The sequence below is a fragment of the Orycteropus afer genome, unplaced genomic scaffold (assembly GCF_000298275.1).
Source record: "Orycteropus afer afer isolate SDZICR_OR568_19922 unplaced genomic scaffold, OryAfe1.0 scaffold00302, whole genome shotgun sequence".
NCBI classification, from domain to species: Eukaryota; Metazoa; Chordata; class Mammalia; order Tubulidentata; family Orycteropodidae; genus Orycteropus; species Orycteropus afer.
In genome coordinates this window covers 1,098,293-1,114,870 of record NW_006921889.1, presented here as the reverse complement: position 1 = coordinate 1,114,870, position 16,578 = coordinate 1,098,293, and the positions used below count along the sequence as shown (strand labels likewise).

At 46.4% G+C, this 16,578-nt stretch overlaps 1 protein-coding gene across 1 annotated transcript in view; it reads left to right on the top strand.

The window, feature by feature from the left end:
• The first annotated feature begins 4,545 nt into the window (after positions 1-4,545).
• The window catches only part of NPR3 (natriuretic peptide receptor 3), a 95,504-nt gene continuing 83,471 nt past the window's right edge, over positions 4,546-16,578 (top strand). The window contains exons 1-2 of the mRNA XM_007951599.2: positions 4,546-5,302; positions 16,437-16,559. Coding sequence (XP_007949790.1) covers positions 4,546-5,302; positions 16,437-16,559 — 880 coding nt within the window. The remainder of the gene's footprint in view (positions 5,303-16,436; positions 16,560-16,578) is intronic.

Here is a 16,578-nt window from a genome sequence, read left to right as displayed (position 1 = left end):
ATATATATATAATTGCTATTATTCATGGTGATGACAAACATTCATAGATTTGCATAATAGAAGAAAAGGGGTCAAGTAACAGAGTCCCTGCTAAGGAAAGCTAAAACTTGGAAGCAAAATTTTAATTTTTTTGGCATCCTTTGATTTTTCCCTCTTGTCTCCAATGGTTCCCTCTAAAATATCAACTATACATTAAAAAGAAAATCTTAACATTCCTTCAATTACAGAAATGTTCTTGAATTATGTGCAATATTCTTTCATCTTTTCTGCCTCTAGGGGGAAGTGTGTTTTCAAGGATTCTGTCCCCAGAAGTGTTTTCTTTGCGGGCTAGAGGCTTCCCAGGGGTGTTCTTAAACATAACTTGAGGGCAGGTTCCACCAGGGAGAAGCAGCAGCTCTCTTGAAAATCTGGGTGGGTTTTTATGTTAGATATTGTAGCCAGGATTCTCAGGGAGGGGGGATCTATGGCATATTACAGTTGGTGGAGAAAACTTCCTCCTGATTGCTTTTCAAACACATTATACAGAATCACATGTTGAATTTCCCTGTATAAAGCTACAGTTCCTGGTGAGAGAAGAATGATAGAGATACTAAGTTTCATTTCAGAGTCCAAAAACAAAGTTAAATACTTTCTGGAAAACTTGCCACCTTATTTTAGTAGCTTAAAGGTGAAAAAATCCAGGTTGTGGATATTAATGAAACTGTTTTTAAATTCTATAAAATGCCTGTTGGTTTCTGGAATATTACGTATAGGGCTAGCATTGTCTAAGTTTCAATTGACTAATTTCATGTTTCTTTTGCAGAATTTTCCCAAAACTTTTCTTAATTTTTATTAAGAAATATTAATTAATATTAATATTTTATTAATAATATTAGCCCAAAAGGAGGCAATCAGTAAAGAAACGAGCATTCTTTTGAATGTTAAAAAAAAAGTCTGCTCCGCCCATTTGAATGTTTTACAAAATTGAAAGGAAGAATATTTAATAATTGATCCTTACAGATGAGTTGTCTCTATTTCTTTTCTATTTTTCCATCTTTCTGGTTTTGGTTTATCTTTGTGATTAAAAAAAGATTCTATTATAAAATGCATTCTTATTAATTTTCAGTTTTGTTGTGCTATGTTGTTGTTTGTTGTTATTTGCCATTGAGTTGGACCCAACTCACAGCGACCCCTCCTTGGGTTTCGGAGGCGGTATCATAGAGAAGTAGATTGCCCAACCTTCCTTCTGAGGAGTGGCTGGTGGGTTTGAACTGCCAGCCTTCTGGTTAGCAGTCAAGTGCTTTAGGCACTCTGCCACCAGGGCTCCTATATAGAGCCTCAAGACTAGACTACATATAACATTTTAATATTAAAAGGTTATCATTTAAAAGTGGGAGGTAGCTTGCCCTCAACCATTTTCTAGATGGTAGAATAGGTGGGACATGGTTTATTTCCAATCCAGTCCCATTAAAAATGTTCTCAGAGGCTGAGGTATTTAGATATGTCATTTACATGCTTTGGGCCTCAGTTCTCTGTCTACAGAGTGAGGGATGTCAGGGGAATGACTTCCAGGGTCTTTTTCAACCGTAAAATTGTAGAATTCCTTGACATTTACACAAATTTTCACGTAGTTGTGAGAAATCTAATTGGATCAAAGTAAGTACATCCCTAACATTCAAATCCACATGAGGATACTACTTGGTGAGTCTTCCCATAATTTGGTGCCTATTTTCAAACAATCCCAATTTCTGCTCATTGGACATTTTATGGGCGGCATATTGAGCACTGGCTTTTCTGTCTAGTTTTCTGTTTGGTTTGGGGGCGCTTTGCTCCCACAGCTTCATCTTGTCGATGCTCCTGAGCGGCCTGCTGGAAGTTAAGAGCTCCTACCCAAAGGTCACAGAGAGGCTGCAGTCGTTGGACAAACAGAAACGCACTGTTCTGCTCCTGACCCTCGGGCGAGGCGGGGCAGCGCCTGGGAGGGGAGAGGCGTTCACGCCCTCCGCATAAGCCCTCATCACACACTGGGCAGAAGCGTATCACCTTTGCCCCGCGTTCCGTGACACAGGGCACAGCCAGGAGAAATAGGAAACCCTGTGTTTCTTCACGTCTCCTGGCAACAAGCTTTGAAATTCATTAATTTCGACTTCTGGAATTGGGGATTTAGCCTTTGTTCTTCTTTTATATCTGTGATCCCATAAAATGTCTGCCTTCCTCTAACAGGCTGCTGTGAGACTCTCTCGACTGCCTTGATCACGCTGTTGGTAGAATTAAACTTGGTGGTTCAAACCCACCCCAGGGCCTCAGAAGACAGGCCTGGCGATCTGCTTCCGGAAGGTCACAGCCTAGAAAAACTCTACGGAGCAATTCTACTCTGCACACACGGGGTGGCCATGACTCGGAAGAGATTCCACAGCAACTAACAACAACAATTTACAGTGAAGATTCAGGGATCACAGTGTATAACCTGAAATCGAAATGACCCAGAAGATGAAGCATTACCCACAACTGCATTCACAGTGCCAGAAAGAGACAGAAGGTGGGTGCTAGGAAATGTGGCGAACGCTGATATTAGAAGCTGCCACATCTCTGGAACCCCCAGTTTGCCTTCTCACCGTCACAAATGAAAGCCAGAGCTCTTCTTGGCCCCTGAGTCAAAAAATGCAGCACGGGGCGGGGCGGTGGCACACGGGTTACCAGCAGGGTGCAAGTTTCTGCCGAAAGAGGGCGTTGGTCTAAGACTGTTAGAAATTTGTGGACACCAAAGCCCAGTCAAATGAAAGAACATTTAAAAACATTTTCAATTTATTTTAATTTGCGGGGCTTAGGTGTCTGAATTCTTCCATCCAATGCAGCACTTTCGCATTGCAAATAACCCCGGGCTTGTCACCACGTCCGATTAGACCTGCCCCCACTGCGCGGAGGATTCCGGCGAAGCTCCTCCGGCTTCACAGGCTGTTCCGGGACCGTTTCCATCCATGTCTCCGCTGCTGTGTGACTGGGACTAGTGGCAGGACTAGGTCTCCGAGGCAGGACCTTCTCTGGCATTGCAGAACGCCAAGCACACGGTCTCGTGCGCCCACGAGGAGTGAGAGGCGTTTGGATTTCCAAGCGCGCGGAATGGAGCGGAGATGAGCTGCCTTCTAGGCAACCCTCGAGGGACCGTTTTGGAGGAGACAGTTTCTTTAGTTACTTGGTTTAGCGACGAAAGTCCCAAGGACGCGTTGGGGATGTCTTTCAAGCTTTTTGCCATCTCCAGAAGTCCAACCGCTAGCTCGCGGCCACACCTTTGGGAACAAGTTTCGCTTTGGTGCTCTCAACGCGCCAGCGGAGAGTCTGAGAAGGGGACCCCGGGACCCTCGCACAGATGCCAGCGCGAAACGGCGCGACCGAAGGGAGGGGGCCGGCGCTGGGGGGTGTGGGGGAGAGGGCGGCCCGCCCCTGCCGGTCCCGCGCAGGCCGTCTAGCTGGTCTCGGGTCGAGCCATCTGCACTAGACCCTTGGACTCCGCTCGCTGAGCTCGCGCGGGGGGACAGGGGTGGTCCGGTGCCTTTTCCGAGTCGGCGCGTCAGGAGAGAAAGCGGCCAGAGCGAGGAGGAGGAGGTGAGGGCGAACGGGACCTATGAATTTTGCACCGAAACCGCATTTCTACAGCTACCCCTTCCCTACTCCTGTTGTTTTCTTGCACCAGGTGTGCGTGTATATAGTGAGAGCTTTTTTTTTTTTTTTTTTTTAATTTCCAAGAACATTTCCTTTTTTAAGGCCAGGAGCTGAAGAGTGGGCTGCTGCGTGCGGGGCCGTGGAAAGGTGGGCATTGCCGAGGTGCGCGGCGGGGAGGCCCCCCTGGGTGCAGACGTGGGCGGCTGCGGCTTTAAGGAAAAGGCCGGGGCTGCGGGGGAGCAGGGCGTCAGGACCGGAGGGGGTGGGAAGGGTAGGGGTGTGGGGAGGAGCACTGATGTAAGAATGTTAATGAGAGGCTCCCCCAGCCTAGCCCCCACCTCTCCCCACCCCCAACACCCCACCCGCTGGAAATACAAGCCCAGCCTCGGCGCGCCTTGTGTGGCAACACGCTCCGCGGCTGCCACGCTATTTAAACGCGAGCGATGGATTCAGGAACCGGCGCGAATCAATGAGATCAAAAGCGAGGGAGATGCACCGTCAATTACAAGCACTTGGACAAGTCTAACTTTTTTTTTTTCTTTTACAAATACGCTTTCAAAAGCAATCTCAGCAACGCCCAAATAAGAAGCCACCTCTAAGCAAAATAGTATATCTATAGGGAGGACGAATATATATATCATAAGTATCTATATATAAAGACATTACAGGAGCACAGGTTTACACAAAGTGAACTTTTTCTTCTTTTTTTCTTTTTTTTAAACTACTGACACTGCACAGAAGGACTCTTCCTATCTTTTGGCGAGTTAGCGAAGGGGGAGTTCTGTTTTCTTAGAGCGCCCAAGGGGGCGCAGGGACCTCGGAGAGAAGACTGGGGAGGGGCGCGGCAGGGTGGGTGAGGGGCAGAGGGCGAGTCGGCCGCCAGGGTTGGCGCTTGCTGGCGGCAGGATGCCGTCTCTGCTGGGGCTCACTTTCTCCGCGTGCGCCCTGCTCGGCTGGGCGGTGCTGGCCGGTGGCACGAGTGGCGGTGACGGCCGCGGAGCGAGCCCAGGCGCCGGGCGCCGGGAGGCAGAGGCACTGCCGCCGCAGAAGATCGAGGTGCTGGTGCTGCTGCCCCAGGACGACTCGTACCTGTTCTCTCTGGCCCGGGTGCGGCCGGCCATCGAGTACGCGCTGCGCAGCGTGGAGGGCAACGGGACCGGGCGGCGACTGCTGCCGCCCGGCACCCGCTTCCAGGTGGCCTACGAGGACTCGGACTGCGGCAACCGTGCGCTCTTCAGCCTGGTAGACCGGGTGGCGGCGGCGCGGGGCGCCAAGCCGGACCTCATCTTGGGGCCGGTGTGCGAGTACGCGGCTGCGCCTGTGGCACGGTTGGCGTCGCACTGGGATCTGCCCATGCTGTCGGCCGGGGCACTGGCCGCCGGCTTCCAGCAGAAGGACACCGAGTACTCGCACCTCACGCGCGTGGCTCCTGCTTACGCCAAGATGGGCGAGATGATGCTTGCCCTGTTCCGCCACCACCAGTGGAGCCGCGCCGCTCTGGTCTACAGCGACGACAAGCTGGAGCGGAACTGCTACTTCACCCTGGAGGGGGTCCACGAGGTCTTCCAGGAGGAGGGCTTACACACGTCCGCCTACAGTTTCGATGAGGCCAAAGACTTGGACTTGGACGACATCGTACGCTACATCCAGTCCAGCGAGCGAGGTGAGCAGGAGCACGCCCCCGGTCCGCCCCAAGCCCACCGCTCTCAGCGGCTCTCCCCACACACCCGTCGCTCCTCAGCAGGCCCCCTGCCGCCTGCAGCGCTGAGGACCCTGGGAGAGCGCGCGCGCGGGGGCCTGTCCTGGAGCACGGTATCTGGTTGGGACTCTCTTTGACAGTCGCCCACCTCCGTCCAGGGAAGCATGTAGAGGGTCCCTGGAGGTGGCGGAACCTGGGGGAGAGGCGTCGGACGGTTGTTCCTGCCCGCCCAGATCCGACAGGTGCTGTCAAAATGCCCGGGTGTTTTCTTAACTGCCTCCCCATTCGTGGGCGTCGGGCTAGCGGTTAGAGACACACTCCCAGTGCCTAGCTCCAACCAGGGTCTGAAAGCATGCCGAGGCCAAAAGAACTTGCTACCCAGCTCCTGGCCGCCCTGCGGCCCCCTCTTCCCCCAGTGTGGAAGAGTCCAACTCTGCAGCCCGCGTGGTGACGCTTAGCTAGTCCCTGTGCCCGGGTTTTCCCCGTTGCTCTTTCAGCAGACCCCTAGTTTCTTGTTTCTTTCAAAGGCTCATTGTATGGCCCATCTCATTCCTCTCCATGGCTCCTCCAGCCCCTCATAATGAGCTACTGTGGCTTCCACCAAAAACGCCTTGCTGGGTCTGAACCCAGGAGACAGTCGCTTCCCGGTGCGCGCTTGGCAGCGCGGGCTCAAAAACGCCGGGAGCAAGGCTTTTACTGAGCGCGCGCTGGAGAAGCGGGCGCTGGACCTGCGGTCCACGTGCTCAAGTTTTTTTTTTTCCCCCCATGGCTATGTAGAGGTTTGGAATAATACCCAAATTTAACCAGGAGCTCAAGACGAAGGCTGGTGAATGTGGCCACGAGGAGCAGGAGGAGAAGGGGTGGTCGCGGGCACAGAAGCGCGGACGCCCCCAGTGCGGGCCATTTGGCTGCAGAGTAGACGGCAAAGGCGCACGCACATCCCCACTTTACGCAATACTTGAGTTCCTGGCATGCGGGTTAGGGGGAGCACCGCGCTCGGGGAATCCCCCTTATGCTCCCCCTTGGCACGCACACACCTCTGGAATGTCAGAGGTGCAATTCCCGCAGGATTCCCGCGGCCGGGGTCCCACGCAGGTGACGCCACGGGGTTAGTCCACAGCGTGGCCCGGCAGGCACCTGGGCACTTGCCTTGGGGTCAGCGCAACCTGAGGCCAGGGGCCTCAGGAACAGGTGAGAGTAGCAGAGGCGCCAGCAAGGGTGACGCTGTGCCATCTTTTCCCGATTTGACCACCTGGAACTCTGAGTGAGGCGGGAGGTGTTGACACACAGCGTGCAAGGCCAAGTTTTCAGCGCACGAACTCCAGGCTGTCGGTGCCGAATGCCTGCCAGCTAAGCAGGCGGGGTGCCGACTTTACTGATTATGAAAAAGGGCATCTGTGCCCAGCGGCTGCGAACTGGCCAAGCCCCGGCGAGGAACCCATATCTACTTCTCTCCCCACCCCAGTCCCCAGGTCATCGCAGTCCTTGCAGATTTAGAGCTGTTCTGGGCCCCCGGAACAGGCTTCTTCAGCTCTTGGCTATCTAAGGCTAGGAGGTGGGGAGTTGGTGATTCCCAAGGTGGGCTCGGGGTGGGGATGTGTCAGCTTCGCTAAGCCGGTTACGGGCAAACCCCGCAGTTTGCCCGCGCGCCTGTGGCGTCCTGCCCTGAGGATCCCACTGCCCGCAGTAACCCACCGCGCACGTGGTCTGAGATCCTTGGTCCAGGAGATCTGTCAGCCCAGATAGGGCAGATCTTTGCCACTGAGCCCGTCAGCCTCACAATGGTGGCTGAGATCTGGAGAAGGGCCGGCGACAGTGCCCTAGAGGGACCCTTGGGCCTCAGAAGAGTTGTCTGCAGGCTTCTGCTGTTGCCATATATATATATATTCCCAAAGCCTGGGAGATGTTCTCAAGTCCCTCTGCTTTTTCTGTTCTTTCCCCTCAAGTTTGGATTTCATGGTTGAACATTTGCTCAGCTGACCTGTGTATGTTACAGGTTACAACAGAAATATGAAACAAAATATTTTTTTCCCTTAAGCAGTGTGTATATATGTATATGTGTGTGTGTGTGTGTGTGTGTGTGTTTATAAAACTGAAATTTCTTACTCTCAGGGGAAAAAGTTGCTTGATAAGCAGGCTCCCAGGGGCTCTTCCACAAACACATGGAGCTACCCATACTTCATCATAGCAGTTTATGTATTAATGAGGGTCCAAAACGGGGGCTGTGGAGTTGGACTCCACAATGGGAATACCTGGCTTCACTTAGCCGCTTGATAGGCTGCTGCTAAACCTCTGAAGCTCAGGCTCCTTCCAGGGAAGTGGGGGTAGTAGGAGCACCCTCACACAGGAAATGCATACTAAGTGCTCAGTAAAAATGTGAGATTTATTAGAGTGGTTAGGCGTAGTGGCTAAGGCATTTAACTGCTACCCAGAAGGTTGATGGTTCAAATCCACCAGCCACTCTGCGGAAGGAAGGAAGACTGGGCAATCTACTTTCGTAAAGATTTGCTGCCTCGGAAACACGAAAGGAGTCGCTGTGAGTCAGAATCGACTAGATGGCAGTGAGTTTGGTTGTTTTTTGTTTCATTGTCACTGCATATGTATATCTGTTAGGTTGTTGTATGCCCTTTGAGTGAGTTCCAACTCACAGTGACCCCCATGTGACAAAGTAGAACTGCCCCACAGGATTTCCTAGGCAAGGCTTTGGTTGGGAGTTCAAACCACCAGCTGCTCTGCAGGAGGAAAATGAGGCAATGCACTTCTGTAAAGATTTATAGCCTTATTAACCCAATGGGGGTCTCTGCAAGTTAGAATCAACTTGGTGGCAGTGCATTTTCTTTCTTTCTTTTTTAAAATCTTTACAGGAGCAGGTCTCCAGGTCATTTTCCTGCAGAGAGGCTGGATGGGTTTGAACTGCCAACCTTTTGGTTAGTGGTTGAGTGCTTAACCGTTGTGCCTCTAGGGCTCCTTACACAGGAATATATAGAATCATCTTTACCCAGAAGGAGAGGCTATGCCGTGGGGAAGGAACTCTGGGCTGAGAGACAGAAACACTGGATTTGGTGTTTCCACTCAGCAGCTGTGTAGCCTGTGTAAGTCACTTAACTTCTCTGAGCCTGAGTTTCTTCCTCTGGGAAACAATGAACTTACATTAGAATCAGGGCTGTTTAGGCTTTTTAAGCTGATGCTTGGTGGTTCTAATCTGTGCTCACCCAAAATGCAACCATATTTTGCCTTTGAAAATTTCTTATTAAACATCTGGAGTTAACGTAGAAAGCCCTCCTTCCCCCTTTTAGAGATAACATTTTTAGCACTTCATATGACTTAAGTGCATCTTTTTAAAAATGAACACAAATGTTTGGATTTCTTAAAGGGTTACAGTTCATAATCCCACCATCTCAAGTTTTATGAGTAAATATTTGTTTGGCTATGTGCTGTATTGTAGATAGAAAAACTAAGAGACATTATTATCCATTTGTCTTAGATCCCATCTATGTCAATAACTATAAAAAAACAGTTTCTCATGTCTTTAATAAAACATAAACCAAAACCACTGTCATCAAATAGATTCTGACCTATAGTAACTCTGTAGAACAGAGTAGGACTGCCCCATAGGGCTTCTAAAGCTGTAATCTTTATGAATGCAGACTGTCACATCTTTCTTCCGTGGAGCACCTGGAGGGTTTGAACCACTGACCTTTCAGTTAGCAGCCAAGTGCATAACCAGTGTGCCCCTGGAGTGTCATTAGCCAAGTCATAATATCACCTAAAGCATAACATACACCTGAATATATATATATATATATATATATGATCTTTATTTAAAACCATCTGCTTATATAGTCAACTGCTGTCCTCAATATTCCACACTTAAGAGAGCAGGTATTTTTTAAACGGCAAGGTAAAAAATATATATTTTGCAAGTAATATAAACCAGTACAGAGTGATGTAGTTGTTTTGTCTTCCATAAAGATGAAAGATGAGGAACCAGAGGCACTCTACACACAGACACTTTGTATGAACGACTGTAGTTTTATCCCATTAGTTATTAATATGTCATTAATCTGGGCTTGCAGAGCAACTATAGAGATAACAGTATTTAATCAGGACAAGAGTCATTTATTTTTATAATTAGTCTGGGGTAAATGACCCAGTGGTTGATCAGCAGAATTTTTAAGCAAAGAACTCGTGATGACTGCAAAATCACTAGCACAAAGCAGGGGAAACAAACGTTTTGGCTGGAGTATAGAAATTCTGGAAGCCTTTGGAATAGATGGAGCTTTGCGGGCAACAAAAATAAAGGTATACTCTCAGTTTAAAAGATGATATCCATTATTATATAGCTCAGAAATAGCCGGAGAGAAACTATTTATTTTTGAATTTAGGTTTTATTTGTACGAAAGTTGGTTATACAAGCATACAGTTTAAAATGTAAGAAAATTATCGTGTTTTTATTTAAATAACTCACGGGGTTTGCAATTTTTGCAAATTGTGAAACTCCCTTGAGTCTCAGCACTATATGTGTGTGAGCAATTTGTGAAAAAATACAGTATACAGATCTCATTGGGAAAAAGAGTTCTTGCCCCCTCCCAACCCCCATTCCTCACTTCCTAGAGACAAGTATTTTCTTTTCCTTTTTTAAAATTTTTATTTTTTATTTTAATTTGGGTGAAAGTTTACAGAGCAATTTGTTTTCCATTCAACAGTTCATACACATTTTGTTTTATGACATTGATCGTAATCCCCATAATGTGAAAGCTCTCTTCCCACTTCCTCCCTGTCTCCTCCTTATGCATTCCAGCCCTCTGAGCTGTCTCCCTTCCAAATGCTGCCCTTCTGATCTCCCGTAGTTGATTGTTTTAAGGAGTGTATCTACCTGGTGTAATTGTCCACCTTTTAGGCCTGTCTGTTGTTTAGCTGGAAGCCAAGGGAGTGAGTTCAATTCCAGGCCCAAAGGGTGATAAATAAACCAACCTGCTTTTGTTTGCTTGTTTAATTTTCTTTGTACCCACTGCCATCCAGTTGATTCAGACTCATAGCAACCCCCATTGGATTTCCAAGGCTGTAAAGCTTTGCAGAAGTAGATTGCCTCATCTTTCTCCTGAGGAGTAGCTGGTGGGTTTGAACCACAGACCTGGTTAGCAGCCAAATGCCTTACCCACTAGGCCACCAGCACTCCATAGTTTTCTATGTACTTATAACTAAATCATTCTCTTAGGGTGCTTGAGTGTGGTAATTTTCTGTCATACTGCCTTGCTGTCATTCTTTTTTTCTTTCACATCATTCCCATTGGCTCTCTTTTGGGCCAGATCTCCCTATCTTCTTGTTTCTTGTTTTTATGCCCTTGTTTTGGTGGCACACACCATCTGGGAACTTTTGGAAAAAGGATAGATGAGAGCTAAATTTTGAGACCTTTCATGCCTGAAAATTTCTCAATCTTACCCTTATGCATAATTACAGAATTCTAGGTTGGAAGCAATTTTTCTCCAAATTTGAAGGTGTTGCGCCAATGTCTTTTAAATTTTAGAGTTGCTATTAGGAAGCTTGAACAATGAGGAGCCTTGACCCATTATTTGTAACATGCTCCCCACCCCCCCAACTTTTAACATCTTCTCTTTTCTCCCAATGTTTTAACATTTTATTATGGTGTCATTATTTAGCCTCATACACTTTTAATCCAGAAACTCATGTCTTTCAGTTCTACAAAATTTTCTTATTTCTTTAGTAATTTTATCTCTTTCATTTTCTCTGTTCCTTTTTTCTAGAATTGGTTTTATTTGAATGCTAGACCTCTTGGATTGATCTTATACTTTTTTAAAATCTCTTTTCTCCTTTTTGCTATCTCTCTTTTTAAAAATGTCTCTTATTTGGGTATTTTGTTGATCACTTCTAAGACGACTGAGTTTTGGCTTTGAATTCATACTATCACATTTTCAGTTTCCTGAACCCAGCACACTCTTTTTTTGCTCCTTTGGTGTAACATTCCACTTTCCCTTCTCAATTTAGAGTGGATGCAGGTGGCTGCAGGAATCAAATGGAGAAGATGACAATTTTATTATTTTTGTCAATTATTTTATTATATATAATCTATTGATTATTTTTGAGGAGTCTTTGGGTGGTACAAATGCTCGACTACCAGCCAAAAGGTTGGTGGTTCAAACCCACTCAGAGGCACCTCAGAAAGTAGGCCTGGCAGTCTGCTTGTGAAGGGTCAAAGCAAAGCAAACCCAGTGCCTTTGGCTGCAGCCTGAAACCCTATGGAATAGTTCTTCTCTGCACACAGAGTCACCATGAGTCAGAATCAACTCAATGGCAACTAAAAACAATTATTTTATAATTGATGAAACCAGTAGAGACCGTAGATTTAGATCTATTGGGAAAAGATCTTGCTATTATTTCCCTGCAGAATTAGGCAGAGTCATTCATCAAATCACGGGTAATGCTGCTTAGCAGTAGACCCTCCTCTGGGGGCGGACCCCTTATCACATGAGGAAAGTAGTCCATACAGTGTGCTCTCCACAAGCAGGTATATCCCAAAGAGGAAGAAAGGCATGAGCTGAGCGTGTCCAGTTTTTCTTTCTGGCTTACCAATCAGACAAATCTACTCCTTCTCCCCTGGCGATGGGTAAATGAGAGTGTATTGAGAGATGAGAGTGTTACCTCTGAGAAGGTGCTCCAGATAGAAACCTGAGACTGGGGAAAGGATGTCCCTGGTAACTCAGGTACACTACCTGGAAGGCGTTTGGTTCTCTGAATTGACTTCTATTGCCCCGCCCCTTTCATCCTTCTCTCTGCTGTTCTCAGAGTGATTGTGAAAACACTCTGCAGTAGTGAGAAGCCACTTAAAGAAGAAGTTATAGGAACGGGATGGCAAAGCATAGCATGGAACAGGACACAGTCTTTGGCGAGGAGAAAATGGAGCAGAATGAAGAAATGTCTATCCAGAAACTTAGAATTACAGCACCAGGAGCTCTGGTGGTGCAGTGGTTAAGGCATTTGGCTGCTAACCCAAAGGTCAGTGGTTTCAGCCCAACAGCTGCTCTGTGGAAGAAAATGAGACAGTCTGCTTCCATAAAGACTTACAGCCTTGAAACCCAGTGGGGGTTACTATGAGTTGAAATCCACTCCACAGCAGTGGGTTTGGTTTGGGTGTTGGTCCCTCTTTTAGAAGTTTAACAATTTGACCAAAAATTGATATCATATTTTGCTGTTGTGTGCTATTGAGTTGATTCTGACTCATTGTGACCCTCTAGGACAGAGTAGGAGTTCTGGTAGCATAGTGCCTAAGGCACTTGACTGCTAACCAGAAGGCTGGAAGTTCAAACCCACCAGCCACTCCTCGGAAGGAAGGTTGGGCAATCCTACTTCCGTAGTGATACTGCCTCGGAAACCCAAGGGAGGGGTCGCTATGAGTCAGGGCCGACTCGACGGCAAATAACAACAACAACAACAGGACAGAGTAGGATCGACCTATAGGGTTTCCTAGGCTGTAATCTTTACTGGAGCAGATCTTTTCTCCCGCAGAGCCACTGGTGTGTTGGGCTGCCAGCTTTTTGGTCGGCAGCTGAGCACTTAACCATTGTGCCACCAGGCATCCTAGTATTTATATAAGAAACTGTTAATTGACCTCCCCTTCAGCAGCTTGCCAGCTTAGCTGATGCTCGTTTCCTCCATAAAACTTACGGACTGCTGGTGAGCACTGGTAGCTGATGGGTCCCCAGGAGTTGGCCCACATACCCTCACACTTCTCTGTATCATTTCCCAGAATTGAGCCCATGTCTGTTCATGCCAGTTGTATTAATTATCATACGTCTGTAGTTTAATTCGTTATTATGTAGACTGATGGAACATGAGTAGGAAGAGAAAGTTATTGTGATGAAAATTACTGAAAACTTTTAAATAAATTGTATAAAGGTGCATTTCTAAAAAATGCTTGCTTCTGGATTAGGCGTAAAGGAGACAACCATGAAAGGTTGGGGAACATTTTAAAAATTTGTACTCTAACTACTTTGTGGGTGTGGTGAAGTGCTTGCCCCTATTTAAACTGAAACTAGATCACAATGTGCATTATGGAATTGATTATTCCAGGCAGACAATATCCCACCTACAAACTTGGGAGTTAAGAGTTTCCTTTTGAGAGTTAAACTATATGATCAATATGAAATGAACGAGGTCTGAAATAATCCAAGTCTGCTCAGATAGATAAAATGCTGTGCTAGGTCACTTTTGCTCAGTTTAAGGAGATAGACTAATACCTGAAGAAGGAATGTGTCCATCAGAAAGGGTTGTTGTTGGTGATTATGGGGAATGAAAAAAGGAGATTGGCCAGGAATGTAAACATAGACCCAGAAGTCTCCTCCTGGGGATTCTACTCTTGGAAACCATCCTCCTCAAACTTCTCCACCCTCAGCTGTTGCCTGTTGTGTGTTGGCTGCGGTGTGGAGAGCCTGGGCTCTGTTTTCATCCAAGGGGCCAGAACAGAAGCAGAGCTAATAAAGCAAGGGTCTAGGTAACAATCCGTGATTAGGAGTTCTAAAGCTTTCTTACTAAGGCTTCTTGGAATTTAGCTCTTTACCCCAGTATGTAACTACCTCTAGACACAAGCACCTAATCCTGGAGGTGGAGACTTTCAGGAGTTTCGTATTGTTTTCAAAACTTTTCCTCCAGCGATTTTACTCTATACACTGAACCCTTTTTGATAAGAAAGGTCAGACTCAAGGTCTAACACTCTGAATTAGCGTGTGCATAAACTAATTTCGACAGGAGCTGAGCCCTCCATTCAGGTGCCAAAGCAGCCTTGGCACAGGCCGAAGTGAGGTTTTGTTTTATGTCTTTCAGCACCTGTGCTTTTACAAAGAACATACACATCCCTGGTGCTGGCATGAGGCATGATAATGTGGTTACAGCATCCAGGCCTCTCAGGTCTGTCCTCTGTGCAGTGCACGCAGAAAAACAGTGGCCCTGTCATGGCTAGCAGGGTAGAGACACATGCATTATGGGTTTGGCCATCAACAGCGCTCAAGTCATCCAGATAATGGACCCAATCCACACTCCCTCCAGTCTGTGCAGCCATTATGGTCAGAAACAATGTTGTGGAGATGCTTACCACCTCTGAAATCCATCAGTGTGGATATAAACTGACTGGACCAGGGTTGGGAGGAACCTCCGATCTTGTTAACTATTTTCTATACATGTTGCAAATAATGTTTCAATAGTCAGACAACAGAAGGGCTATAGCATTCACTGTATCTGCTAATTTGCCAAATGAATTTCCTCCCTAAAACCATCCAGTCTGTTTTTTTTTTTCAGGAAAATGGGTTTACCACGCTAGTTAGTATATTAAAAAAAAAAAACAGTTGATACACTTCACTATAATACTTTGGGCAAATCTGGTGATTTATGTGAAACCAAACCGAACTTACTACCATACAGTCAATTCTGACTCATGGCAACCCCCATTGGGTTTCCAAGGCTGTAAATCTTTATGGAAGCAGACTGCCACATCTTTCTTGTGTGGAGCTGCTGGTGAGTTCGATCTACCAATCTCTTGGTTAGCAGACAAATGCCTTAACCACTACACCACCAGAGCTCCTTGATTTATGTGACATATTTTTAAAAAATATATCTTAAAAAATTTTGGTAAAGTAGAAGGTTAGTGGTTCGAACCCACCAGCTGCTCCTTGGGAGAAAGATGTGGCAGTCTGCTTCCATAAAGATTTACAGCCTTGCAAACCAATGGGACAGTTCTACTCAGCCCTATAGAGTCATTATGAGTTGGAATGGACTCGTGGGCAGTGGGTTTGCTTTTAGACGCAGCCAAAGACACACCATTTCTGTAATTTCTACATGTATAATTAATTGACATTGATGGCATGCTTTAAGTCATGCTTGAAATATTTTTTTAAAGGAAATTGATTTTGAAATAATTTTAAACTTTTGGAAAAGATACAAAAAAAGTACAGAGTCCACTTCCTAAGCTGTAGTAAGTATTGAAACTTTAAAACATATATAACCTTCAGGTGAATATCCACTCATTGTTAACATTTTGTTATTTCTCATTTTCAATCTCTTCTCTTCTCTCTCCTCCCCTCTTCTCCTGTTTTTCTTTTTTCTGTATTTACGTACATACATATCTATGAGTCATATCTATGAGCACGCACACACCCACATAGATATTGCTATCTCTTTATGAACCATTTGAGAGTAAATTGCCAGCATCATGCCCCTTTACCCCTAAATACTTAAATATGTGTTTCCTAAGAACAAGGACATTCATTTACATAATCACAGTCTAATTATGAACAACAAGAGCTTTAACACAAACACAATGCTATTATCTAATTTAGAAACCTTATTCAAATCTCACCAGTTGTCTCATAGCAAAACTTTTTTTTTTTTTTTTTTTTTTAATTCTGGAGTCAAAACCAAGATGACACATTGCATTTCGTTTTCTGTTCCTTTGGTCTGTTTTAGTCTGGAATGTGTTCTTAACCCGTCTTGGTTTTTCATGAAATTGCATTTTTAAATAGTTCAGGCCTGTTATTTACAGACTGTCTCCCAGTTTGGATTTGTCGCTGCTTCCTTATGATTCAGCTGAGCCTTGCTGACATTTCTGGAACTCCAGGCAGGGGGCTTGTCAGTCCGTTTTCCCCACCGTTGGGGATGTTAACTTCCATTGCACCTTGTGGTGGTGTCTGCTAGGTTTCTCCATCCTAAAGCTAAGACAGTTCCCCTTTGTAATTAATAAGGAGCCCTGGTGGCAAAAAGGTTGAGTGCTCAGCTGCTAACCAAAAGATGGGAAGTTTGAACGCACCCAGTGCGCCACGGGAGAAAGACCTGGCGATCTGCTCCCATAAAGATGATAACCCAGGAAACCCCACGGAGCACTTTCACTCTCTGAGTCAATAGTGGGTTCACTGTGAGTTCAATCAACTGGACAGCACCTAACAACAACGCAATAAGGAATTTGTGAAGACATACTTTGGAACTAGGTATATAAATACCCCCTTCCTTGTCAGACTTCCCCTACTGGCTTTATCACGTCCTCCGACCTCAGCGCAGTAGTATTTCACGCGTGCTGTTTGTTCTTTCTCCGCAGTCGTGATCATGTGTGCGAGCAGCAACACCATCCGCAGCATCATGCTGGCTGCGCACAGGCACGGCCTGACCAGCGGAGACTACGCCTTCTTCAACATTGAGCTCTTCAACAGTTCTTCCTATGGTAACTCTGGTCTCAGTTT